At 48.1% G+C, this 26,663-nt stretch overlaps 1 protein-coding gene across 12 annotated transcripts in view; it reads right to left on the bottom strand.

Annotated features, from left to right (window-relative positions):
- The window catches only part of RBM25 (RNA binding motif protein 25), an 841,835-nt gene that overhangs the window by 373,087 nt on the left and 442,085 nt on the right, over positions 1-26,663 (bottom strand). For all 12 annotated transcript variants that reach the window (XM_069638623.1, XM_069638627.1, XM_069638622.1 and 9 more), the window contains one exon: positions 15,070-15,230. In XM_069638623.1, coding sequence (XP_069494724.1) covers positions 15,070-15,230 — 161 coding nt within the window. The remainder of the gene's footprint in view (positions 1-15,069; positions 15,231-26,663) is intronic.

Below are 26,663 nucleotides of genomic sequence, written 5' to 3'. Positions count from 1 at the left end.
CGGCCACCAGAACAAACCAATTCAGCGCGTGAATCAACAGCAAACAACCACGCAGAAGAACGGACAACGCTAGAAATAACAAACATTATCGATGCATTAACACCTTACATCACAAAAACGAGAAGAACTTCCACAACTTTTTGAAGAGAAACCTGATGAAAACAAAAACCCAAGACTGAACCTAGAAGAACCTAGATGACACAGATGCACCTGTCCCAACTCCTCAACTAGAGATCGACCTGTAAAGAAACCTTAACACCGATCAGAAGACAACCGCAACAATAAAGCCCAATCCAAACTACACCTTTAAACTGCACTGCAACCCAATAAACGCAATATCCATGTCAAAACACTCAGATCTTTGACCTTCTCTATGACAACAGCATAGACCTATTAATCACAGAAACATGGCTGGACGACAACTATAAACATCACACTCAAAAGCTGCCTCCCAACCAACTTCAAACCCTTTCAACTAAACAGGAAAAATAAAAAGGATGAGGCCTCGCAATAGCATTCAAAGGACAACTGAAAATAAAAACAGACTGACCTCTCATCACCGACTGCAAAACCATCGTCATACACATCAGCAAATCCAAAAACGAACATTACATTCATCCTGGTGTACAGACTACTGACATACAATGCAACCTTCGTCAATAACCTCATAGAAGCCATCACCAACATAGCCATCAAGCACAAACATCTAATTATCCTGGGGATCTTCAACATCTGGTTTGAAATCACCCTGGAAAAAACAAACATTCAACCCCTCAAAAAAAAGGGCAATGGCAATATTGTTCACCCCACTACTAAGAACCATGAAAAAGGACAAGAAGATTGAGCTGGAATGTAGGAAAGAATACAACCTAGACAAGATAATACTGTTCCAGAAACAAATCTGCGCATATAAGAAGGAAATACAAAAAGGCGAAGAGAAGGCATTATGACTGAATCACCAATGCCACCAACGCACAAAAAGAAATGTTCATCATCACTAAAGAAATGAGAAACCCAGCCGGCTGCCACAACACTCCCAACCCCCTTAGAGAAACTTTGTGTTCTTGAAGTGGTCTGCCGAGTCATTGCAATCAACATCCAACAAATCATACAAAACTGACTAACAAATCATAAACTTGAACCAACCGTACCAAACAGAGCCACAGCACAAACTCCAAAACTTTCGTGAAATATCAGCAGAGGCATTCGTCTTGCTGGTAAAACAGCAAAAAAACAGGACCACCCATGGATCCCTGCCCCCCATCCCTCTCCCCCCTGACATCTACAAATGAATCCTCGCACAAGGAACGCCATCAGAATACTACAGAAACCTAAATCTCTCACTAGCAACAGGAACGGTACAAAGAAACTTCAAATCAGCATACATAAACCACTTTATAAAAAAAAAAAAAAAAACACATGTCGACGTAGAAGACATCTCCAACTACAAACCGCTCTCAAACATTCCCTACCCAGCAAAACTCCTTGAAACTTACATATACAAATTTACCCAAGAACATGTAGAAAAATAGAACCTGCTAGACCGAGCACAAGTCTGTTTCAGACCCACAAGAGGAACAGCACTACTATCCATCTGGGACGACCTAAAAACAAACGCAGACTCCAACACAACCTCAGCCCTGATTCTGCTCGACCTCTCCGCAGCCTTCGACAGTTAGCCATGACACCCTAAACAAAAGACTAGAAGACATAGGCATAACGGAGACGGCGCTAGTCTGGATTAAATCATTCCTAGCAGACCGAACAGACAGTATGGATAAAACCCTTCAAATCCACCCCACGAGTTAACGACTAGAGTATCACAAGGGTCCTGAAGTGGGAGAATGGAAGAACAGGCTCCCGCCCTTCCCCTCTCGCGCTTGGCCTAGAGGATCACGGCCCAGACACCCGCCACGAGAGGAGTTTGCCCATCTACCAGACGACCAAATACCCTGGTACAGGAACATACGGATGTGCCCACCAGCCTGCCCTGCACATGTCGACACCTGTGGCATGGATGGACTCGACTGAACCATCCAGCACTAAATCAACACGTCGTTAGAGATGCCATGATGACCTAGCCAACGGTTAGCACACCTGTGCAAACATGCACACCGGACACTCCCACACCAATCCACACGAAGAATATACTCAGTGCTATGACATAGGCGACAGACATACTCACGGACGTGCATCTTTATTATTTTCCACATAGGCTCTCAAAATGCAGAAACGCAAGACGCATCATGAACTTATCTAAAAAGGCTTGCTCACGCTTCTTCTAAGAACCATGTACCATAATGAAGAATATAACGGAGACACGATACTGAGGATAGGGCAATATGATACCGTAACCTAAAGCGCTCTGCATCAAACGGTTCCACCTATGCACCAGGCCCAAGTAGGCCGCAAGCAAAAGTTTCCATGAACATTAAATGAGCAAGAGCTCGGTTGCTGACCCTGCAGAATGAGCCCGGCGAAAGCACATCGCCAAGGGCACGATGTTGCAATCTTGCACGCTGCAAGCCAACGCCAAGGTCGCACCTCCAAGATAAACCAGGCACACAGTGGGAAAAAACAATATTAATTGTGCTGAATTCTGCCTCAAACACGGACCCCCCTCACGTGACAAAGCCAAACCTGACAGGATGCCAAGCCCAGGAGGAAGGAGACGCCTGAATCCCACGTTTCAAGACACAGGCAGATACAATTAAAAGACTCATTGGACATCTGCAGCAGTGGGAGTAGTCGACCTCCCAACATATGAATAAATCCTCACATTGTTTACACCTACCCATAGTAAAACATTGTTGCAAATTACAGGTGCACCGCGAGCTGGGAACAGCGATAGTCCCAGACTGGGAGGCTCGCGAGCGGACCAATCAGAACACGGGGCTCTTATCACTGACGCCATTAACATTGACCAATCCTCAGAGGTCTTCATGTAACAATTTTCATGCATCAAATTGAAGGGACAGCCCAAGTATATCACCTGACTAACCCTCAACCACTAACACCGTTCTCTATATGTATGCTATACTAACCCTACCACTCGAGTAACCAATCCAGAGTGGAAATAGGTTTTTCGCTAAACTTTGTAAGGTGACGCAAGTAGCGCGTCATACTAAGGTAAAAAGGGCCTGCAAGCCCCACGAGTGTGTTTGTGTCAGGACGGACGCGTACGCTCCTTGACCCATCCCTGCCGTTTTGTCTAATAAACAGCAGAGTCACCCTCCCTGCTTCTTGCGTGTGTCTCATACTCTATCTCTTTTGGGATATACAGGAGGAGTTGGGGCCTCCCTGCCCGGAGGTCTGCGGACGGCCCGGCCGACCCCGGCAGAATTTCCCCCCCGACAGTCCTTACTATCACCAATGTACTTCAACATCTACCAGTAATCAGAATCTTCAAAAATTACTAAATGACATGCTAGAACTACGCAGATGACACTCAAATCTACAAAATCGCAGACACTTAAGCCGATCCCTCAACCCTAATTGTGAGTGTCTAAAAGAAGTCTTCAACTGGATGTATGCCAAAAACTTGAAAATCAACCCAGGAAAGCCAGAACAACAATGTACTTTCTTACCTGGTAATGTTCTTTCGATGGGATGTCCCTCCGACGCATTCCACATCTATGATGTATTCCACATCTATGACAGTAATCACCACAGCTGTGCTGCTTCGGAAAATTGTCCGCCTCCTGCGTCGATGACATTGATACGCCCCTTCAAGAACCTCCTCAGATGTCACCAGATGTTATATGTAGGACGCACGGCGCCGTAGCCTCAGTTGTAGTTTTTTTCCCAGAACGTGTGGCACCAACCTTCTGAACGTGTGACTACAGAAAGACTTGCGGAAACGGAAGCTGCAATCACATAAGAAATTCTGTAGAGCAGCAGGCTGGGAGGGTGCGATGTCGAATACGTTGGAGGAACATCCCATCGAAAGAAAGTTACCAGGTAAGAAAGTAACTTGTTCTTCGAAGGGATTGTGTCCTCCGACGTATTCGACATCTGAAAGACTCCCAAAGCAGTACCAAAGAATGGAGGTGGGGAAACAATTTAGATAATTTAGAATGCCCAATCAAATGCACAATAGAGGACCGCCTTACCAAAAGGTTAAATCTTGCCCATGGATAGAATCCAGGGAGTAATGTCTTACAAAAGTATGGACAGAGGCCCATGTGGCTGCTTCACAGATCTTACGAATGGTAACACCCCTCTGCAGAGCAGTAGAGGCAGCCACACCCCTAGTAGAATGGGCCCGTAAGCCTACCGGAGGGTCCTTACACGCCAGACGGTAGCATTCAGAGATTGACGAGATGATCCAACGGGACATGGTCTGCTTAGAAACAGCTTGACCTAAACGCCTGCCAGCGTATCCAACAAAGAGCTGATCGTCCACTCTGACCTGGGACACGCTTGATATGTAGAAACTGAAAGCTCTCCTAGGATCCAACCTATGGAGCCTCTCTTCTTCCTTACCAGGATGTGGAGGAGGATACGGAAGAACTACCTTCTGGCTCAAATGAAATTCCGACACAACCTTCAGAAGAAAAGAAGGACGAACCCTAAGGACAACCCTGCCCTTATGGAACACAGTGAAGGGCGGTTTGGCGGAAAGTGCCTGCAACTCACTTACACTGCATGTGGAAGTAACCGCAACTAAAAATACAGTTTTAAAGGTTAACAGTCTCAATGGACAAGGGTGTAAGGGCTCAAACAGAGCTCCCATGAGGAACTTTAAAACCAAATTCAAATCCCATCCCGGCACCTGGAAAGGCGACGGTGGAAACACGAGTTAGCCCTTTCAGAAACTGAGAAATCAAAGGGATCGTAAAATAAGAACACTCAGACGAGTGCTTAAAAATGGACAGCACCTCCAGGTACCCCTTAATGGTACCCACTTGCAGGCCCCTGTGGGCTAACGAAAGCAAAAAAAGAAAAAGACAGAACCACAGGAATGGCACATGTAAAAAGGAACCACATTCTATACCCTGCCCCAGTCGCAGAACTTTCTCCAACAGCAACAGTACAGGGACTTAGTTGCGGGCCGTCTGGCCGAAAGCAACCCCTCCATCACATCTTCAGGGAGGTCCCAATCCTTATACCTCAACCTTTCAGATACCAAACATGAAGGCTGAGAGACTTGACCTCTGGATGGAGAACCCGACCCCCCTCCCGTGAGAGCAGATTGTCTCGGTAGGGAAGACGGCGTGTCGAGAAGGTCCGGGTATACCACACTCTCCTGGCCCTTGCCGGAGCAATGAGGATCATTCGGGAACCGAACCTCCGCAGAACTTGTGGTATGATAGGGACTGGTGGAAACGCCTACAGCAGTGGGAAGGACCACTCCGAACACGTCCCCTAAGGCTCCTCTTGGAGGAAATTTCCACAAGCAGAATCTTTCGCACTTCCGGTTGACACTGGTGGCGAAGAGATCCACTTGTGGGGTCCTCCAAAGGGCGAAGATCTCCAAGAGAACTTCCTGAGCCAGCTCCCACTTGTGAGAGACTGCTCTGCCTGCTCAGAGCGTCCGCCGCCTCGTTTTCGTCTCCGGCCAGATGAACTGCCGAGATCGAAATTTCCTTCTGGATGGCACAGAACCAGAGCTGCATCGCCTCTGCACAGTGGGAGAGACCCTGCCCCCCCCCCTTTTTTTGTTGAGGTAGTGCATGGCCACTGCATTGTCTGTCAGAATCAGGACATTCTTCCTCCGCACAGACGGCAGAAAAGCCTTCAGGGCTAGCCTGACGGCCCGCAGCTCCAACAGATCGATATGGAGTCTGGACTCCGACCGAGACAAACGACCGCTGACTGTCAATTTGTTGACATGTGCTCCCCATCCCGTGAGGGATGCGTCCGTCACTATACTTACCTCTGGCCAGGGTAGCCAAAATGGAGCCCCCTTTATCAGATTGCCTTCGACGGCCCACCACAGAAGATCCTGGGCGACCAAGGGCAGCACCTGAACGGGTTCAGACATCCTGCCGGAGGACTGCGACCACTGCATCTTGAAAGCCCATTGCAGAGATCTCATCCGCAACCTGGCCCCTGGCACTGTAGAATGCAGGATGCTATGAGGCCGAGCAACCTCAAGAACTCGAACGCTGGGAGACTCTGGGCATGTTGAAACTTGTGCCCTATCTCCAGAATGTAACTAGCACTCACCTAGGGAGGCGAACACAGCCCCAGGGATGTGTCGAACACTGCTCCGATGTACTGGAGCCACTGGGTAGGCGTCAAGCGGGACTTCTTTAAGTTGAAGAAGCCCAGCCTGTGAAGGGAGTGGCAGGTGACCGACAGATGATCCAGGACTTGCTCGTGAGCGCGCGCCCTGATCAACCAATTGTCCAGGTAGGGGTAGACGTGAATCCCCCTTTCCTGATAGACGCTGCCACCACCACGAGCTTGGTGAAGACCCTCGGGACGGAGGTCAATCCGAACGGCAGGACTCGAAACTGAAAATGCAAGTCGCCAACCGCGAACCTCAGGTACTTCTTGTGCTTGGGATGAATCGGCACATGAAACTAAGCATCCTTGAGGTCGAGAGACACCAACCAGTCCTGAAGTTGAAGGGCCTGCAGGACTTGAGAGAGAGTCACCATCTTGAACTTGTCCTTCCTGAGGAGCTTGTTCAAACCACGCAAATCCATGATGGGTCTCAATCCCCCGTCCTTTTTTGTTGATCAGACAATATGGGGAATACCATCCCTTGTTCCTCTCCGCTACAGGCACCAGTTCTTTGGCACCTTTCTCCAGCAGGGATGTGATTTCCTGTGCAAGGAGCGGATCCGGACTCTTCAAAGAGAGCTTCCCCGGTGGATTGTCGTGAGGCCTCTGCCGGAAAGGAAGACAGTAGCCGTGGGCTATGATCTCCAGAACCCACACATCTGAAGTAATGGCACGCCATTCTACAAGATGGTGAGCCAGCCTTCCCCCAACCGGCGAACCATGGGGCATGGCCTCATGACTGGGCTGAAGCGGCTTCAGCAGTGCCCGAGGGCAAAGAGGCAACTGCCCAAGCGGCTTTGGCACCTCGAGTACCTTGTTCACCACCTCTGGTACTCCTACGCTGGCCCCTTTGACTGGCAGCCCCCCCCCCCTCGATCTACCAAAGGCAGAGTATCGAAAGGAACCTCGTTTCCATTGCAGTCCCCTAGGACGGAAAGGCGGAGGTTGACCTACTGTAGCGCTCAACGACTTTGCTGCAGCTTTGGAGGTCTGCAACCTCTCAAGGCTCTCGCCAACCTTGCTGCCCAACAGATGGACACCATCAAAGGGCATGTTGAGAAGCCGGGACTGTACATCAGGAGCAAACCCCGACTTCCGCAACCACGCAAACCCACGCATCACGGTGCTCGCCACCATGGACTGGCTGACAGTCTGCCACGTTCAGACCCGACTGAACAAATTCACACATGGCATCCTTGCCATCCTGAACGAGGGCAAGAAAATCATTCCGTTCTCCCCTTCGGGAATATGCGCAGCCGCCAAAACATACACAATTCCACAGAGTGTGAGTGAATCTTGCAAGGGCACAATCGGAGTGGGCTGCTTTTAAAGCCATACCCCCAGAAGAAAATACCTTCTTCGCCCAACCGTCAAAGCGTTTGTCGTCCCTATCAGAAGGGATTGTAGGGTACGACGCCTGCTTCGCTGGGGCCGTAGCCGCCTGTACCACCAAACTCTCCGGAGTGGGGTGCGTGGACACGTAGCAGGGGTCGCCACTGGCTGGACAGTATTTTCTCAGGAACGACTTATCTGTCGGAAGACTCTACGGGGCAGTCCAAGCCGCCGCCGCCACCCTTCTTTGTAAGGCCATATAAAATGGCAACACCGGGTCAGTGGGTGGCCCTTGGTCAAGGATATCTGTGAGGTCATCCTGTGGAAAATCCACAGGTGGAGCAGACCACCCCAGATACTCCATCACCCTCGACATGAGGCACCTGTACGAGGAGTCAGCATGTGTACTAGGCTCAGGCCTGCCAAACTCAACCTCAGGGGAGGTATCAAGACCACTTGCATCATGTAAAGATTGACAAAGGTCTTCAAATTGGCTATAACCAGACAACAGGTCATCGGGACCCTCAGGAGGAACAAACCCCTCCACATCTGACCCTTCATCTCCCTCAGATGTAATCCAAGGGCTGGAATGTATCCCTGGATGAGGGTACATATAAAGGCTCAAACACAGGCCTCACACGGACTTACTCCGGGCCTTCCTCTGGGTTTCCACCAGTCTCCGGGGCACCTCTGATAAAGCCACCTCAAAAAGGCGTCGAGGGAATCTGCGGCGATGCTTGACGAGGTGATGACAGCTTTGACAAGGCTTCGAGGCCGGAGCCTCGAGCGTGTCCTTCGAAGGCCTCAGCGCCGATGGCTTCCTCAGAGGTGGAGCCTCGAGAGAGTCCCGACGGACATGGCGCTGATGGCGTCTATGCCTTCTTAGAAGGCCTCACAGGCTCCAACGGTCTCGAGGGCGTTGAGGACCGGGACCTGGAACAGGCACGGCTATAGCGATCTACTTTGTCCGATAGGGACCTCGACGGCTCCCAATGATAGCGCCGACCGGCCGAGCCCAAAGGCATGAGAGCGGTGGCCCTAGCGCGTTCCTTGCCGGCTTGTCTCAAAGGCGCGAACGGAACAGAGCCCTGCGATTCGAAAATCGCCATCATCTCCTTACGTAATGCGTCCCATTCCGCCAGAGATTAATGCTTGTTGGGACAAGCTACCTGCCGTCTGGCGGAGTCCTCGGACGAGGAAGGCGACCAGTGACGGCGCTTCGAGTGCCTAGAAGAGGCAGAGGAATGGCGGCAACCACTCAAGGACCGAGACCCCCCCATGGACTTACGCCGACACGGAGAGTCGCCCATCGAATCGTCAGTCGAACGCCCAGCGGATTTCGATTGACGGGGTTTGGAAACCCTACCTACAGAAAGCCTTTCGCTACCACAAGGCCTTCGACATTAAAGACTGCCATTTGTCGCAGTCATCGGTAGCATGGTCCTCGCCGAGGCACCACAGGCAGACCTTGTGCGGGTCCGTAAGCGACATCTTGAAACCGCAGCACTTCTTGAAGCGGGACCTCGGGGTAGAAAACGACAATTCGAACAAGAAACCAAGAACGAAGAACCGATTCAACAGGTAGAAGAACCGAGGCGCGCCGAGATTCCGAAGATAACACGTTATCGGAAAAAAAGGAACACAAAGAACAGGATGACAGAATTTAGGATGACACTGACAACATCTAGAACAGACTAAAGAAAACTACTACGAGACACGATGCTAGGTCGAATAGGACACAAGCAACACCCATGATGACAGAAATCAGCATCCCTAGCCAACTTCAGCCAACAACCTTACCCGCTCCATAATTGCTACCAGGTATCATACTTTTGAGTTGTGTGAATGTTAGCACTTGCCACACCTGAACTAAGTTGTGGACATTGGCATGGGTCTAGACCAGATTAAGTTGTAAATGATGTAATTGGCATGTGCCACGCTTCAAAGGGGCTCGGAGCTGTAACCTGCATGAGCAACTGAATAAGATGAATGCCAACCTCTGCCATACATGGATGAGTAGCCTTGGCTGACCAATGCCGCACACAGATGGGATTGGGAATGATCTCTGGGCCAGATTTGATGGGATGCACAAACGCCTGCCTGCACCGCATACAGACAGGTTTGACATAGGTGGCCGGAGCCAAACTTGGGCAAGATTATGAATGTGAGTGGACGCCATCTGTGAAAGGAACTGCGAGTGTCGGACGGTCCCAGATCAGGACAGAGACGCGGAGATACTCATGCACCAGACATGGAGAGAATACCCAAGTTTAGCGCCTCGCTTCCAGGCATCAATGCCAATTAACCAATCCACAAACAATTTCACCCGTCTGCATACACCTCTCAAACTAACCAACCACAAGCCTACAACACAACCACAAGCCTACAACACAACAACCCGCACATACTTCAATACACTGCAACAACAAAAACCACACAGACTCGCACAACAGCACATGACTATGGACCGGAAAACACACCAAGCCCAGCCAAAGGAGTTACCGGGCTGAGGCTGCCAACAGCACATCAGTGCTCTCTTGCACTTTTCCAGCTCATTTCCACTAACTCACCCCCCTTCCCTTCCCATTCTAGGGGGCCACTCCGGTGGTGAGTGCGCGGTACAAATATCCTTTAACATTAACAGCGGTCTTGGAGCAAAATAGTTGAGAGCCATCAATGGACATTTCAAGAAGTCTTGCCTGGACGTCTGCAGAAAATCCAGATCTCCGAAGCCAAGCAAGCCTTTGTGAAACAGTACTCACTGCCATCGCTCAGTTGACACCATCAGCCAAGTCCAAGCCACACTGTAAAGACTGGCATATAGCATCTTTACCATCCTTGAGGTTAATGAAACCTTCGGGAATGTACTCTGCAGCCATAGAAGCCACCTCCTACAAAGTAAACAAGTACTTTGTGAAGGCACACGTGGCATTAATGGACTTCAAAACCTTGCCACTTGCAGAGAACACCCTTTCTCCTAGGGCATCAAACCTCTGGTCGTCCCCATCTGGAGGGAGTGTAGGGAAGGCAGCTACTCTTGAGGTAGATGTTGCTGCATGAACCAGCCTGTCCAGAGTAGGGTGCTTTGACAAGAACTCCGGATCAACAGCAGAAGGCCATTATTTTTTTTGTGAAGTCCTCATTGACAGCCAGAGTAGTGTCCGGTTTTATACAGTTTTCCAGGACACCTGACAGTACTAAGATGAGGAACAGACAACAGAATAATGACCACCACATATTCACCACTTAGGTTCCGAGATAAAGAAGATGCCTTTTAGGTATGCAGGTCAGGCATGTCCTAAATCAGAGAGGCAGAATTAAATAATGGAATACACCTGCAGCCTATTGAAGGACCACAGGTGTATAAAAGGTGAAGCCGTGAAGTTGAGAATGAGGAGTGGGGAACTTGGGCAGAGACCAGCAGTAATCCTTGGGAGTCTGGAGGCATCCGTGGTGGAAACGGGACATGGGCTGACATCCCCAAGCTGAAGGGAGCCTCCTGGGTGAAGTGGGAGCAAACAGAGCTGCAGCGAGGCCGGAGCAAAGAGGACGATGTGGTAGGCCTCACAGAGGGAGTGAAGCTGCCTGTGCCAGCCAAGCTCCAGTCCACAGGCGAGCAGGGCTAGCTGAACCCGAAGGAGCAGCCAGAGCAAAGAAAGAAAGCAGCAAGAGCTGCCAATGGACAACGCCTGTGACTGGTGAGTGTTGAGGAAGTTACCTAGAGACTGGGGCACTCCGGGCAGGCTCTGAAAGTTACAGGTGGAGCTGTGAAGTTACATGAAAAAAATGCAACTGCCGTGAGGCATAGCAAATCTGCTAATATTTAATAACGAACTGAAAGAAAATAATAAACCAAACCGAAGGACTAACTGAAGAGTGGAAGTAAAGTCTGAGAAACGGTTTCCTTTTGAAGCTACCTTTGAAAAACAGTTTGTTGAATATCGAACTGATAAAACCCCCAAACCGTGCTTAAAGGACAGTAACCTACATACTTGGAGAAAGCCAAGCATGATAGGGAGTTGGCAGGGGTGCACCAGAAGTCCCGTGTGAATAAGACCCTGAAAATACAATGACACACTGAATGTGTTCAGAAAAAGGAAGCCAAAATTAGGGATCTTGAAACAGAGGCAAAACAGAGGAGCCTATGGGTGAGCAAGAGACTCAAGGGTTCCTGGTTGCGTGACCTGTGATGGGTGGACCGTGTGGTCTGACCATTGCGCCCAGACCTGAGAACCCCAACTAGCTGAAAAGGTAAAGACAAGTATGTTACGTGTTAAGGAAAACTGCTACTGTGTCATGTCACAAAGGGAAAACTACTATGGGTGCTTTTAAAGCTTGTGTAACGGAACCCTGAGACTTGCTGCAATTTAACTATTGAACTAGGGAAGGGAATCCGGACATCTAAAAAAGGTGTGGAACTGCATTACCTTAAGTCCAAGTGAAGGTAATGAACACTGGTGAATGGGGAAGAAGAGCTGAAGAACAGGCCTGAGCTGGAAATAGCTTAGAACTTTACTTTTGGAACATTGTTTAGTTTATGTTTGACATCCCTAGACATTGTTTTGCTTCAGTTGCGAGGGGAGGCATAGGTTTTAGGTAAGCGAATCCCGCCTTTGCATAGGGTAAGTTAGGCCTTACACCATCCTGACATTTAAGGTAATAAATGTATTTGTTACATTGAATGTGCGGTCTGCGACTCCTTCCATGATGCCAACCTCACAGTATGCCGTCACTTTACCAATGACTGTTGTATACGAAGCATCTGCATGTGCAAAAGGAATAGGGGTGTCAAAAACAACCTCAGATGAGGATTTAGTCCAGTATCATCCTTCAATGAGACATCAAAATTCTGTAACCTGGACTGCTCAGATGCATTTGGAGTTCCAAACTCAGACCAAATGGAGGAGTATCGTCATCCTCTTCAAAAATTTAGTTAATGGACTGAAAAAGGTTTTCTTGGCTAGGGGTTTGAAACTCTTCAATTTATCTGAAGTAGTTGATGGTTTCGATTAAGATCGTCTCTGCATCCAGGGATTTGATGCAAATTCCCTCATAGTGGAGGGTCGAGACTTCGGTTTTGAGGAGTCTCGAACCTTCGAGACTTAACGGTTCAAGGAAGATACCCTGCTTTCTTGCCCGGGCTTGAAGGTATGAGCAACAGCTTCAACCGACTCAGTCAGCCTCACGCAATGGGGTCCAAAGCCTTCTCTAGTTCTTATGAAGGGGACGGAGAAGCCGCCTTCTCAAACACTCATCCTTTGGAGACAGCAATTCTCCCATTTGTTTTAAACTGGAGTAGACATTCTTTGGCTATTTGGACAAAAATGCAGTTAAAAAAAACAGCAGCAATTCTGAAAAGTTCAAATTGTGTTGTGCATATAGAAAAAAAGGGCCCAAGGCAATGGGTTCGATCTGTGCTTTTTAATACAAGTGTCGACGTCATGATTGTCGAGAGCAGGATGCAAGCTGCTGAGGGGCATTAAGTCGACGCACAGCACCCTCTACTGTAAAATGTTTGAGGCTGCTAGCAGGATATTGGATATATCAAAGATGAGGAACACGTGGGAGGACACAAACCATTGGAAACAACTCTTTTTGCAGCTGTGGTGCTTTGGGACAAGACCAGAACAGTGTTGGTGAGCAAACCTGAACTAATAATGACACAAAACGTAATGGGACCTTTGTGACATGTGGAGGCCAAACTGGCGGCGGTGGGGTTGGACTTGCTTTCCTGCATTTTAGGATTTGTGAGGCATTTAAGGTATGGGCTCCCGAGACTCCCAGCTGAACTGCACCCGTGTGCTGAAGATGAATTTTGCAGCTGTGGTTTAGCCCAGTTGCGCCAACGGCGGAGAGATGGTTGCATGACCTGGCATGGTGTTGTGGACCATGACCATTGTTCTCTGATGCAGAGGATGTCTCAGCCTGGGGACATATAGGACCCTGTTCACAATTTTTTGGCTAAAGAGACTGCTGAAAGGAGGGGGCGAGGCAAATGAGGAGCTTCCCCGAGAGGGGCAACGGGAGGGTGGAAGGCCTGTAATTATTTTAATTAATGTATGCCTTACTTTGGTTTAGCTGTTTCTAGGTAATGCCTGGGTAAGACAGACCCAATTTCTGGGGTGTTACTGTTGCCCAGAGCCAGGAGATAGAGTGGTGAGGGAGGAACTGTCTGTGCCATTCAAGGCAATCGGATGGCTGCTAATTGACATAGTTGACTTGCATTTGCTAGTTTTCTATGTAGTGCAAGTATGGGGTGATGTGAATCGGTTAAAAAGTTACAATGAACATTTTTTTTTTTAATTAAAGTACCTCTTGAGGCACCAATGTTATTGCTTTGGTCTGTTTAGGTGGCAGTAACCCCAGGCCAACCTGTGGTTACCAGCGCTTCCATTACCAACTGTTCTCGCCTCAATCCATTGTCTACCCAACCACCAAAGGCAGTTGCAAAGTTCACCAGATTGGTTAAGAGACCAAAGCCCTGCGCCAAAGTCCTTGTGATCCAATAGGCAAAAGTCCCAGCATCCAACTGCACATCACCTTGAAAGGTCTCAGAGGGTCAAAACCCAGGAGAGCTTTTGCACAACCTGTTGACATTGAAATAATTGAGCAGACCCTCTAGGAGGCAGCCACACAAGCTTTGTGGCTATGTTTCATGGAGCTGGGCTAGAATGAGCATTCCAGACAAAGCAATCAATAGCCATGTATTCCAGTCTCATCAGGTGAGAGGCTGCACTGTCCCGACACAGTAGCTTCACTCAGGAAACTATCATTTAAGACACATTCGTGCCCACCGTCATTTTAGCAGGCATGTCCCCATTGCTCCCAGTCAACAAACCAGGGACGCAGAAGTGAGATCAACCCCTGCCAACCACCATGTGTTCACCGACATTTGGCAAACAGATGTTCAAGTAAGATGGACTGTATTTTAGCCGAATGCTCGGGAGTCATCCTCACAACCTGTACCACAAAGTATAAATGAGGTGGTCTGCCCTGAACCAGTGACCCAACACACAGTACATCAACTAACTGAGGCGCAGCACATATTGTACATGATCCTTGAGGGCAATAGGTCTCAGGGGCACTATGTTACATGCTCATCAATGGTGAGGCCGGAGATTTGTAATCGGACGGCTGCGAGGGATGGAAATAAGACAGCCGGACTTAAGTGAATAAATTACAGTGTCCCCTCCACTGTCCATCTGTAGTGACTTTCAACAGTACAACCATAAACATTTTGATTTCCTTTAAAGTACTCAGCAACTAACGTCTACCACCACTGTACCAGATATCAAAATGCACCTACTTACAATATCGCTTTAGTAGCCACATTATATTTTCGAATCCTTCACATAAATGAATCGTATTTCAGAAAGTCACATCCATCCATTGTTGCCTCTGGGGTCAAGAAACTGGATGGAATCACGGGCAGTTGTGAACATAGGAAGCTCAAAATGCAAGAATTTGGATTGCAAAATCTACTGCACAGATCAATAGACTTACCCCATTGGAGGCCCTTTTCTTTGCTTTCCACTCATCCAGTTGTTCCTTTGTCTTTGCATCAACTTTAACTAGAAGCTTTTTCTCTCCGATTTTAATGTCATGGAGCAATCGTAAAGCACGTAATGTAGATTCAGGCTCTTTAAATTCACAAAACCCGAATGCTAGAAGATTTAAAAATAAGAAGTTAAAACATAAGAGCAAATCCTTGTTTAAAAAGTGTCCTTTCAGGTAAATACTTTTCTTTGTAAGCAATTTTACAGGTTTTGATTAAGACCAGCATAAATTACAAAACTTACCAACATATGTAGGTATTGATCTATAAAGTTCCAGTTGATTAAGTTAAAAGCAAAAAGTCCCTCTGGACTGGGAGTAGTTTTTCCAATACCACCAATGTAAGGATCTAAAGACCAACCTGTAGTTGGCCTAAAGGGTTGCAAGGAGACCGTGGGCCTGTCGAAACAAGGCTTGGCGAACAACTTCTGTTGCTGCCCTGGTAGAGCCCTGTCCTGTGGAAGATAGGAGCTGCAACCCTTGGGAGTGGAAGGTACATCCATTAGTGACGTCTGCTCTGAGTCCTACGAAGAAGAGCCTTCAGAAGTGACCAAGGAGCGCCCTGTGGCTGACCAGCCCAGAGTTTGGGATACTGTGTTGCAGACGTTGCCGTTTCAAGATGAGGCCTGGAACTTCGGGGCTCCTCAGCTTGAGGAACAAGACTTCCCTCAAATTCCATGACCCCAACATCAAGGGGACCCAAGATGGGAGGTGAAGCCTGACCGCGGCAAGTGAATCCCTTTGCGTCGCCGTGCATTGGTGGATGACGTCCAAAATTGATTACCTGTGTCCATTCCTGTCCCGAGAGGGGCCCTGCATAGATTTCTGCTGCATTTTTCCACTGAGTCCTTACACCAGCCTCAGACACTGAACAGATATCTGCTCGAACCCGCAACCCCTGGGCATGAAGGGCTGAGGCTGACCGTGGGAAAAGCGAACTTCAACTGACCTGCCAAATCTCATGAAGAATCCAAGTACAGGGGGTGAGTTATAGCGATACTTACCTGCCCCATAAACTCCCCTTTAAAAGTTTGTTAATTATTACAAACCCTTTCTAACACTTTGGTTTTCCCATTGATTGTTCACAAAAGTACTCCGCAAGTTGAGAACACATTTGTTAGATTAACTTGTCACCCAACCATTGAAACTGTTCACTGGACCCCAGAGATCATACCTTAATTTTTTCCAGCTTCACAAAACCATATGGAACTTTGCTGAATATTTGGGCACAAGGCCCCATACATCTCGAGGAGGGACGTCTGATGCCACTATAGAGATTGTGGAAGAAACCTAAAGGAGCCAAGAATTCTGTCCAGCTGCAAGACCCGGGAGTATACCGGAGACCAGTCCGAAGAAGGCTTGGCAACCAATTGCAGCTGCTGCTGTCCTGGGAGAGCAAGGTGATCTCCAGCAGTTCTGCGAAGGAGCTGCAACACGTTGAGGTAAGAACAAGTTACTTACCCCTGTAACGTTCTTTCTACTGGATGTTCCTCTCACGTATTCCTCATCTTTGACATGCAATGTCCAGCTGCTTTGTAAATAGTTTTTGGCTGAGGGCGCTTTGCATCGATGGGGTTGAGTCGATGTCCCTCGAATGCCTCTGTCGAGGGTGATGTCATCGAAGGGTATATATACCTTGTGCAGTGCCCGTTGACCTCAGTTCTGTTTTTCCCGTCCTCTTGCAATAGAGATGCCCATAAATACAGGCATGACAGTATTGAGCCTTGATGGAAGGGAAGCTGTAATAGCATGGGAAATTCTACAGAGGGGTAGGTTGGGAGGGCGGTGAGGAATATGTGGGAGGAACATCCAGACGAAAGAATGTTACATGGGGTAAGTAACTTGTTCTTCGAATGGATTGTGTCCTCCAACGTATTCCTCATCTTTGACAGACATAAGCAGTATTATGATTGGAGGAGTGTGTAGAATTACAATTTAAACATTTTCAAGGGCACACCAAAGTACTGCTTTGCCAAATGTACCATCCAGCGCATGGGAAGCGTCCAGACAGTATTTTTTGTTAACATGTGGATGGAAGGCCACGTTGCAGCCTCGCAGATATTTCTAATTGGAACACCCCTTTGAAGGGCTGTAGATGTAGCCATGCCCCTGGTGGAATGAGCTCTGAAACCTTCAGGAGTGCCTTTACTTGCTAGCCTGTAGCATTCTGATATTGTAATGGTTATCCACCCAGACAGTGTTTGGAAACAGCCTGACATAGCTTGTGTCCTGTGTAACTGATAAAAAGTTTGTCATCCACTCTCAATTTGGACATTCTGGATATGTAAAACGCTTAGCGCTCTCCTAGGGTCCAACCTATGGAGTCTTTACTCTTCCTTACCAGGATGATGTGGAGGAAAGAAGGAAAGCAGAACAAATTGCTGATTCAAATGAAAGTCCAAAATTACTTTCGGTAAAAAGGAGGGTTTGACCTTCAAAACAACCCTGTCTTTGTGGAAGACGGTAAAGGGTGGCTTGCATGAAAGTGCCTGACACTCGCTCACCCTGCGGGCTGATATCAGAGCCATCAATAGGGTATCTGGTCTTTCCATCGAAAGCCATACGATCGAAAATTATTAATTGAATTGCATTTCCATAAAAAACAGTCACTGAATAATTTGCGATGGTCAATATCGATGGTTGGGGTTACATTTGGCGTTGGGTTAGGTTAAGGGGGTGGGGGTCAGGGGTTAAGGGGTGACAACCCAATATATAAAAAAAAAAATTATAAAACGTTACAAGGAGTTGGCCAGTGCCACAATTTCAGCACTGGACAGCTCAATGTAATGTTTTAATGTAGAAAATAAAAGCAGCAAAATGCTATCTTTTACATTTAAAAGTACATATCCATTCGATGGATATGTACTTTTAACGAAAAATATAGAATGTCGATGCTTTTATTTTCTATGCATCGGCATTTCTATGCATCGTTTGATGCAATGACTATAAACTATCAATAGGATCGTCTTAAAGGTTAATCTTAGCCGACATGTGTGCAGAGGTTCAAAAAGGAGCACACAACACATTTCAAAACTAGAATGAGGTCCCAAACTAGAACTTGGAAGGGAGATGGAGGGAACACATTAGTGAGCCCTTTCAGGAATTCAGTCAGTGGTATTTTGAAGTAGGAGCATTCCTCTGTAGTGCGCTTAAAGATAGATAGTGCTGCCAAGTAGCCTTTCATGGTACCCATCTGAAGGCCAAAATTAGCTAAGGATTGAAGGAAGGAAATGACAGCCAAGAGTTTTACACAGAAAAGGATCAACCTTCTCTTCTTTGCACCCGTTGCAAAACCTATTCCAATGGCACAAAGATTTTGGTTGCTGATCTACTGGCTGAACGCAACACCTATCACGTCACCCGGGAGGTCCCAATCCTTGCATCTCAGCCTTTGAGAAACCAAGTGTGAAGGTTGAGAGTTTTGACCTCTGGATGGAGAACCAGCACCCTGTCGAGAAAGAGAAGGTCCTTTCTTTGTGGAAGACTAATCGGAGGACAGATGGACATGTCCAAAATGTCCGGGTACAACATCCTCCTGGCCTAATCCGGAGCAATTAGGATCATGCATTTCCCTAACTTTCTCAACCTCCTGATAACATGAGTGACAGGGACTGGAAGAAACTCGTACAGGGGTGGACACTCCCAGTACACTACAAACTAGTCTCCTAGATCTCCTCTTGGGGGACATTCCCTGGAGCAGTACAGTTTCCACTTCCGGGTGCGAACAGATCCACTTGAGGGGTTCCCCAAAGGGCGAAGATCTCTTGAAGGACTTCCTGAGCTAGTTCCCACTCGTGGGAGAACGTGCTCGGCCTGCTGAGCGCGTATTCTGCAGTGTTCTCTGCGGGTAGGTGAACTGCTGATGGGGAGATTCCCTCTCGACTTGCCTAGAACCAGAGATGCATTGCTTCTCTGCACAGTGGTAGTGACCCTACACCACCTCTCGTTGCAGTAGTACATGGTCACTGTATTGTCCGTCATTATCAGGACATTCATCAGGACATTCTTTTCCCATAGAGGGCAGAAAGCCATTCAGCACAAGTCTGATTGCCTTGAGCTCCAAATGACTGAGGTGTAGTTTGGACTCCAATGGAGACCAATGACCGCTGATTGTCAGATTGTTGGCATGCGCTCCCCACCCCACGAGTGAAGCTTCCAGAACTATGGTGATCGCCAGCCATTGTTGCCAAAAGGGTTCTACCTTCAGAATGTTGTCTTTGCAGGCCCACCACAAGATCCTGTGTGACTGCTTGCAACCTGAAGGTCTGACATTCTGCCTGGGAATTGGGACCATTGAGTCCCGAGAGCTTATTGGAGGGACCTCATTCTCAGGAGAGCCTCTGTAGGAACCTCAAACAAAATTTGGTGACCATATGCCGTGTGTTTAGCCCGCACCTTGGGTGGCGAGGCTCCCCTTGGTGACCACCTGCAGAGTGACACCCCCTGCCACCTCAAGGACACATCCAGGACTGCTGCAATAAATTGGAACCTTTGAGATGGTGTCATGTGGGAGTTCTTGTAACTGAGGGAGAAGCCCAGTCTGTGGAGACAGTGGCAGGTTACGTGGAGATTCCACGTGCCTGATCAGCCAATCGTCCAGGTAGGAGTAGACTTGAATTTCCCCCTCCCCCCGGCCCCTCTCCTGAGACTTGCTGGCACGCCCGGCATCAACTTGGTAAAAACCATTGGGCGGAGGGCAGCCCAAAAGGTAGAACTCGAATCTGATGAGAAATTAAGTCACTCACTGGAGTGACTCATGTACTCCTAGTCCATAGTCTCCTGTCCTTCATCCTGTATGGGCATCCCTCGTGAGGGGTGGGAACAGAACCCTTTTTCACCAGAAAAAAAGGGTTTCCCCCTTTAAATTTGTATGCATGCTGGGACACGGGAGTGCGGGCACCCTTCAGCCTGCCCACCGGCATTGCACCTCAGTCCCCTTCGAAGAGTCTGCTGTATTATGCTGAACAACCTTGCAGGTCTTAATTTAGAAGGGGGGGGGGGGCTTGTGGGACGTATGGAGGAAAGGGGACTATGGCCTAGTAGTAGGTTAGTCACTCCGGTAACACTTCATTACTCCTATGTCCTGTCCCCTCTTCTCCATCCTGTATGGGGGATTACCACCGACAACCACATTGGGGAGGAGAGCTGCCCCTCCAAGCGAAATGATTAGACACGACTGCTTGATCAAATGCTGCATCAGCCCTGGCACTGGTATCCAGACAGTAATGTTTGCAAAGTCCTATGGGGTTGCCCAGGTCGCTGCCCTGCTAATAATCTCCCATGGAACATGGCACTGAAGAGACTGCCGCTGCCATGGCCCCGATGGCATGTGCATGCATGCCCTATGGCGGATCCTTGCGCTGCACTTTGTAGGCTTCCTGGATCGCTGCTGTCATCCATCTAGCTAGGTTCGCCACTGGGCCCCACCATCTGAGGTGCTGCTGCTGCAAGGGGAAGGAATGGTGACCAGAGCCCCCCCTCATGATCCCTTTGCTGGTACCAGGAAGCCGTAAAATGCAGCTGCAGCCTCCTCATTCGGAGCCGGGTGTAGGGGATGGCGAGGAGGCATGGCGCTAGCAATCCCAGCAGGTGTTGGTACCACTACACCTTTGTTACAGTTCTGATGGCAAAATGAGCAACCAAAGCCTTCATATAGCCACCACCTTTTTCTCTGTAGGGAAAACCTGCTTCTGCTTATCCCATAGCAGTCCCCAAGAACACCAGAGTTGGCATGTGGCAGAGCTGCGGTAGTTGATAGAAAAAAAACTGCTCGAAGAGTGTAGCCATCAGCCCATCCGCTGAGGCCCGGACCTGCTCCGGAGACGTGCCTCTGCCTAACCTATTGTCAAGGTAGGAATATGCATGCAGACACACTGTCCTGAGGAGAGCCGCCAGAGCATTCATGAGTCTTGTGAACACCCTCGGAGCTGAATTGAAAGGGGAGTGTCCCTTGTATTGAAATTGCAAAACCCATGACCCAGAACCTGAGGATGGAGCGGTGAGGTTGCACTAGGGGGACATGCAGATAGGCGCCATTCAGATCCAGGTAGCAAGTCATTCCCATGCACCTCTCCCCCCACCCCGACCAACAGCGTCTCGGCTTTAATAGCCTTTATCACCATTTTGAACTTCTGCAAATGTTGAGGAAGGAAATCTCTAGCACCACTCGCAGGCCCGCCTGATTCTTCTTTTGAATGGTGGTGATGCAGGAGAAAAATCCCTAGCCCTGCTGAAGGGGAGGACCTCTTCCACTGCCTCACTTCACAAGGGACTGGATCTCTGACAAGAGTGAGGGTGTGTCAATCTGTCGGAGTCGGGGGGGGTGTGGGGGACGGGGGGAGGTGGGGGCAACGAGGAGGGGGATGGAAGGGGAAGTTGGAAACCTCTGTAAATTAAGTCTGCCCCCGACTGGGGTGTTGGGGACCTGAAAAAAAGAGGTCATTTTTGTTTGAGGCGCACTGAAAGAACCCCTTGTGAGCACACGTGATGTTTTTGCCTATGCTAGTGTTAAGATTTTCATAGAAATGGGTTATCTTCCTGACATGCGTCAACCCGAGAAACTTTTGCTCAACTATTTTTCCTTATACCTCTGAGTATATTCCACACTCGCAATCTAATTCTTTTTATAGGTGTCTTTTTTTAGACTCTTCATAGTGTCTTTAAAGTTATCCTCCAACATCTTTTTGGCAATAAGTACCCATTGTTGCTGGGTTGCCCTAGGGGCTCCCTTTTAACTTTCTATCGCTAACCTTGAGAGAACTACAGTTCCTAAGGGTAGAAAAGATCTTTGGATCCCTTTTACATTTTACTTTGTGAAACCAGCACACCTCACCTTATGTGGAGTGCTGGGGAGATACTAACTATTCTGTTACAGGGAAAAGCTTACCTTCAATGGCTGGTGACAACAATACCTTTTAGTAATGTAATGCACCTGTACCACAATCTGTGTTCACAGCTGCAGTAAAGGCACCTAAGGGTGCTCATTTTACCAAAATGGCCCGGTCTTTTTTTGCCATTTTAGTGTTTGTCCTTTATTGCTCCTTCCCCTACATCCAGGGCAGGAAATTCCTTTGTGTTATTTTTATCTTCTGCGGGAGTCCCCCTGGACTCCCCCGCCCAGGCTCCAGTCTGTCTGAAGGCAGGAAGCAAGGGAGGAGACCAAACTGAACAGCCCTTGGTCTTCCTTCTTGCCTGAATGGGGACAAATACCAGTGGGGGGCTGGCTGTCCTGATTGGACAACCAGACCGCCTCTTGTAAAATGAAGGGAGAGAATGCAGAAGTTGTGCTGTAGTTCCTGTTAAATACTCCGAACCTGGAAGCTGGAGACAAGTCGACCAATGGAAACGACATTGAAGAGGATGATCAAGGAAAAGCAGTGGAGACCATTGCCAGCGACCATAGAGCCTGCTATGTAACCAGGGCCTGCTGCAGCCCTTCCATACAATCGACCTGGGGACTCTGAAAACGATGACCCTTAGCCAGAGCCTGGTGAGATCCACTAGACTAGAACACCTGCATTTTGAGCCATCTCACGTCGTACTGCGACCAATACCCTGGGACCTCGAGCCATTGTGTGGTGCTCGGTCTTCCGAATTCCAAATCTCGCTGGAACTTCGTGGGCATACTAGTGTATCTCCAAAAACACGAACCAGAGTGCTGGACCTTAGTAATGAGAATCGACTGTGATATTCTGTCTTCTGTGCTCCTGCAAAAGGCACCAAATAAATCTACAGAACCGCCTCCTGCCACGAGGAAAGCCTTTCCTAGAGTCTTCTCTGTTGATCCCTGCTGAAAAGTCCCTTCCAAGGTCCTGTTTTCAATCACCACAACATGGATTCCACTGACCAGGTTTTTGGCCGCAGATCCTGAAGTCCTCCTGCTGCAAAATCTTCCTCCATGCTGAGGTACTCAGTCTACCTGGGTATGTACTTACTGTTAAGTCTCTTGTGATTTCTGTGTAGTTGTGGGGAGTTTTCTGCGATTGGGAGGCCTCTCGCCCACATCCAAAGCAAACCCAGACTAACCACGCAAATCTGCACATCACTGTGCTAGCCGCCATTGCTCTGCTCATAATGTCTGCAGAGATGAGACCAGTTTGAAGGGACTGTCACATAGCCTCCTTCCCATATTTAAAAATGTTCAAAAATCAGTCCCATTCTTCACCTTCGGGAATATGATCAGCCGCCATCGCTATACAGTCCCATTGAGTAAATGTGAACTTACCAAGAGCGCATGTGGTGTTCACTGACTTCAGGGCCATAAGCCCAGCCAAGAAGACTTCTTGCCAAGGCATCATAACGTTTGTCATCCCTGTCTGGGGAAATCGTTGGCTAGGCAGTTGGTTTTGAAATCGATGTGGCAGCCTGTACCACCAGGCTTACCGGAGTTGGATGTTTCGACAGATCCGTATGGCTACTAGATGTCCTATAATTACAATTTTTTTTTTATTTACCACTGGAATTAATGGTGTTTCTGGTGTAATTTTGGCATATCCCAGTTTGCACTGACCCTCCATGCAAGCCATGAAAGATGAGGCCTAGTAAGATCGTTTTGTGCTCCCTCTGTCTACCCTTCCTTCTTTGCCGCGCCTAGAAACTTATGTACAGGTACGTTCTAAAAGATATATCATACACTGAAGGGAAGAACAGTTATCCTCTTGGGGTCCCTTGTCCAAAATGTCTGTCAGGTCATCCTGCTCATAAGTTGGTGCAGGCCTGCCTCACCCCAAGAATTCCATTACTTCAGCCATTAGTTGTCTATATGACCACTCCGAGTGATCCAATTGGTCTGGTGTACCAGATTCAATCTGAGGAAGCGTCTATCCCACTTGCTGTCTGTAGGGTCTCATTCAGAACCTTCATCCGTGACTCTTCTGATATTAGAGCCTCAGGAACGCCTTGGTCTTCCATACTCCAAGCCAAAAGGTCAAGTATCATGCAATGGCTCGTGCTCGTCAAATATTGCGGAACGATTCGCAAAAGTCTTGTCTTGACAGTGGAGTGAAGGATTCTTCAGACTGCTCGACCTTCAACAATCAGCATTATCGTCGAAAATGGGGTTGAAAGGTTTCAGCGACGTTGAGGGCTTCAACACCAATGACGAAGATTCAACAGATCGGGGCGTCAAACCCTTTGTTGTCGAAGCTGTCCAAGATTTTGGCTTTGACAGAGCAGGTTCGACTCAAAAGGACCTTCGAAGGGTCTTGAGGAGTTTCATCATACACACCCAAGCTAAAGGGCAAGGGCATGACTCCTACTCTATTTCGCGGGGGTGGTCAGGCCGCTGTTGGCTAAGAATTGGTGCAGTCACACTGTATGAGACAACACAAGACTTCTATGCTTGTTATTAGGTAACTCGCCTTTTGGTAAAGGCCTACACTACACAAGTTGTTAGTGTGACTAAGCAGCCAGGCCCATCTCAAAAGCAGTAAATGTGAGCTATAGAGCTTTACAGACGAATTCATCAATACAAGTAACCAAGTAATACTTACACTCAAGGTTTAAGTTATAAATATAACTATTTACACATCAAGGTTTAGTTGAGCATTCTTTTAAAAGGCAATTGTAACAGTAAAGCAAACTTTGGAATTACTTTTCAAAATCAATATGGTGAATACTCTTCTTTTAGCACAATACATTTCTCCTACATCCTGAAGTGACTTCAACAAGGATAGTATTGCATTTTCTGGGTTTCAGGAAGGAAGGGTTAGGGAAAAATAGAAAGTTTATAACATACTTTCTTATAAGGTGAAAGCAGTGAATCCCCCCCCAATTAAATCTAGCTAAGCCTTTCCCAGCCCTAAAAAGTGTTCAATTACAACCAATGAAGGGACAAGTAATGCCAAAGTCAACAGATTAGAAGGATGCCTTTAGGGAACCAATTTGACAAGGTGTATAGTTCTGATGCACTTGTTGGATAAATTGTTTCACAAAGTCAGATAGTTCAGGAAAATCACTGAAGGAACACAAGTTGTTAAGCCTGTGCAAGGTGAGTTGAAATCAACTCAGAAAAGGTAAACCAATGCAATTCTCAAGTAAGAAAACATGATTTAGGGCAATAAGTACCTCAAGCCCCCAAAGTAACTGGTTTGAAGAAGGTGGTACAGCTGGATTCTGTCTTGCTACAACCCAAGCAGACCCTTGTTCCTGGGCCGCAGTCGCAGGGACAAGATTGAGGGCGTCTGGCAGGCTCCTGCGGCAGTACTCCGGTAAGGACTTCGGCTGCTACAGATCTTCAATTCAGCAGTCCTTCGCCGTTTCAGCGCCTCGCAAACATCCCAGATGCAGAATGAATATCCCCAGTGGGACTTTCCTTACCCCCTCGGTCCTGGACTGTGGTGAGGGGACTCTGCATCAGGATTTCCTGCTTCTGGAGTGTCCTTGGGAGGATCCTGGAGCTTTTGGCCATATTTGTTCTGAAGATTTTGCACTCTAATGGACACTTAACCCCTGGCATTGGGCTATTGCAAGAATGGAGAGGCACAGCAAGTCGGGGATTGCGCCAAAGTGGAGCTTGTCACGGGCTGGCTGGTCCCACCAGCCCACGGGAAGTAGCCGTTGGGTCCGGAGCTTCTGTGTCGATGCGAAAAAGGAGACCCGCACAGCAGCAAGGTTTCACCGGGCACTTCGAGGTCCAGGAGGTTGCAGCAGGCTGCTCTTCACAATTTCTTCTTCTGACTTTTCTTCCAGTGGTTGACTCTGCCTGTAGGTCCCCAAAACCTCACCTTTTAAGCTTGTTTTCATTCGTTCACAGCCCTAGGAGAGTGCCCTTCGACTCGTCAGATTGCGTTTTTGACTGAGTCGTCAAAGGGGATGTGTGTGTCCTACCTGCAGCCAAATTCCCCTTACATTCTTTCAGGACTTTCACGTCATCGAAAAGCAGGATCCACACTTCGATATCTTATAATCTGATCCCAAACACCACAGACACACCTGATGGGGACTGTAAGGGAGATCTTCGCCCTGCAGTTGTGGCATTTTTGGAACCCAGTCTTGGAGTATGCCATAGTTGACTAGATAGTTCTCTTGAACGAACCGTGGTTTTTCGATGGAACCGAAGCATGCCAATCTTCCGCGGCATGCGCTATATTACTAAACATGACGTTAACAGCGGGACAGAGGCCCTCGAGGGACATCGAGTCAATCAGCATTGAGGTGCTGCGCCCCCTGCGGAATTTGTTTCCGAAGCAACTATATTATAGACACATCAAAAGATTAGTGGGAGGACAATCCAAAGCATTTTTTATACCCGATTATATAAGTGTAATTTTAGACTGCTGCACTGTGTGTACTCAATGTGGACTCCTAATAAACTCAGAACCTCTTGAGATTTAGCCTAAAACACTAACCGAGTCAAAGATCCTCAAAAAAGAATTCCGCCCCAACAGATGCCATCCTATAGGAACTAGTCAAATTGACAGGAATTACAAGACCATGGGACCCCATGTGTCCCCTTGCCATGCATTTTAGGGTGGCTAAGGGCAGTAGTATGGGGAGGCACTGAATAATACCCATGTTGCTGTAAGCAGACTAACAGCTGGTAT

The sequence above is a fragment of the Ambystoma mexicanum genome, chromosome 14 (assembly GCF_040938575.1).
Source record: "Ambystoma mexicanum isolate Mex_15411 chromosome 14, UKY_AmexF1_1, whole genome shotgun sequence".
Taxonomy (NCBI): Eukaryota; Metazoa; Chordata; class Amphibia; order Caudata; family Ambystomatidae; genus Ambystoma; species Ambystoma mexicanum.
The sequence above is the reverse complement of the archived record's forward strand: the minus strand, read 5'-3'. Positions and strand labels throughout refer to the sequence as shown.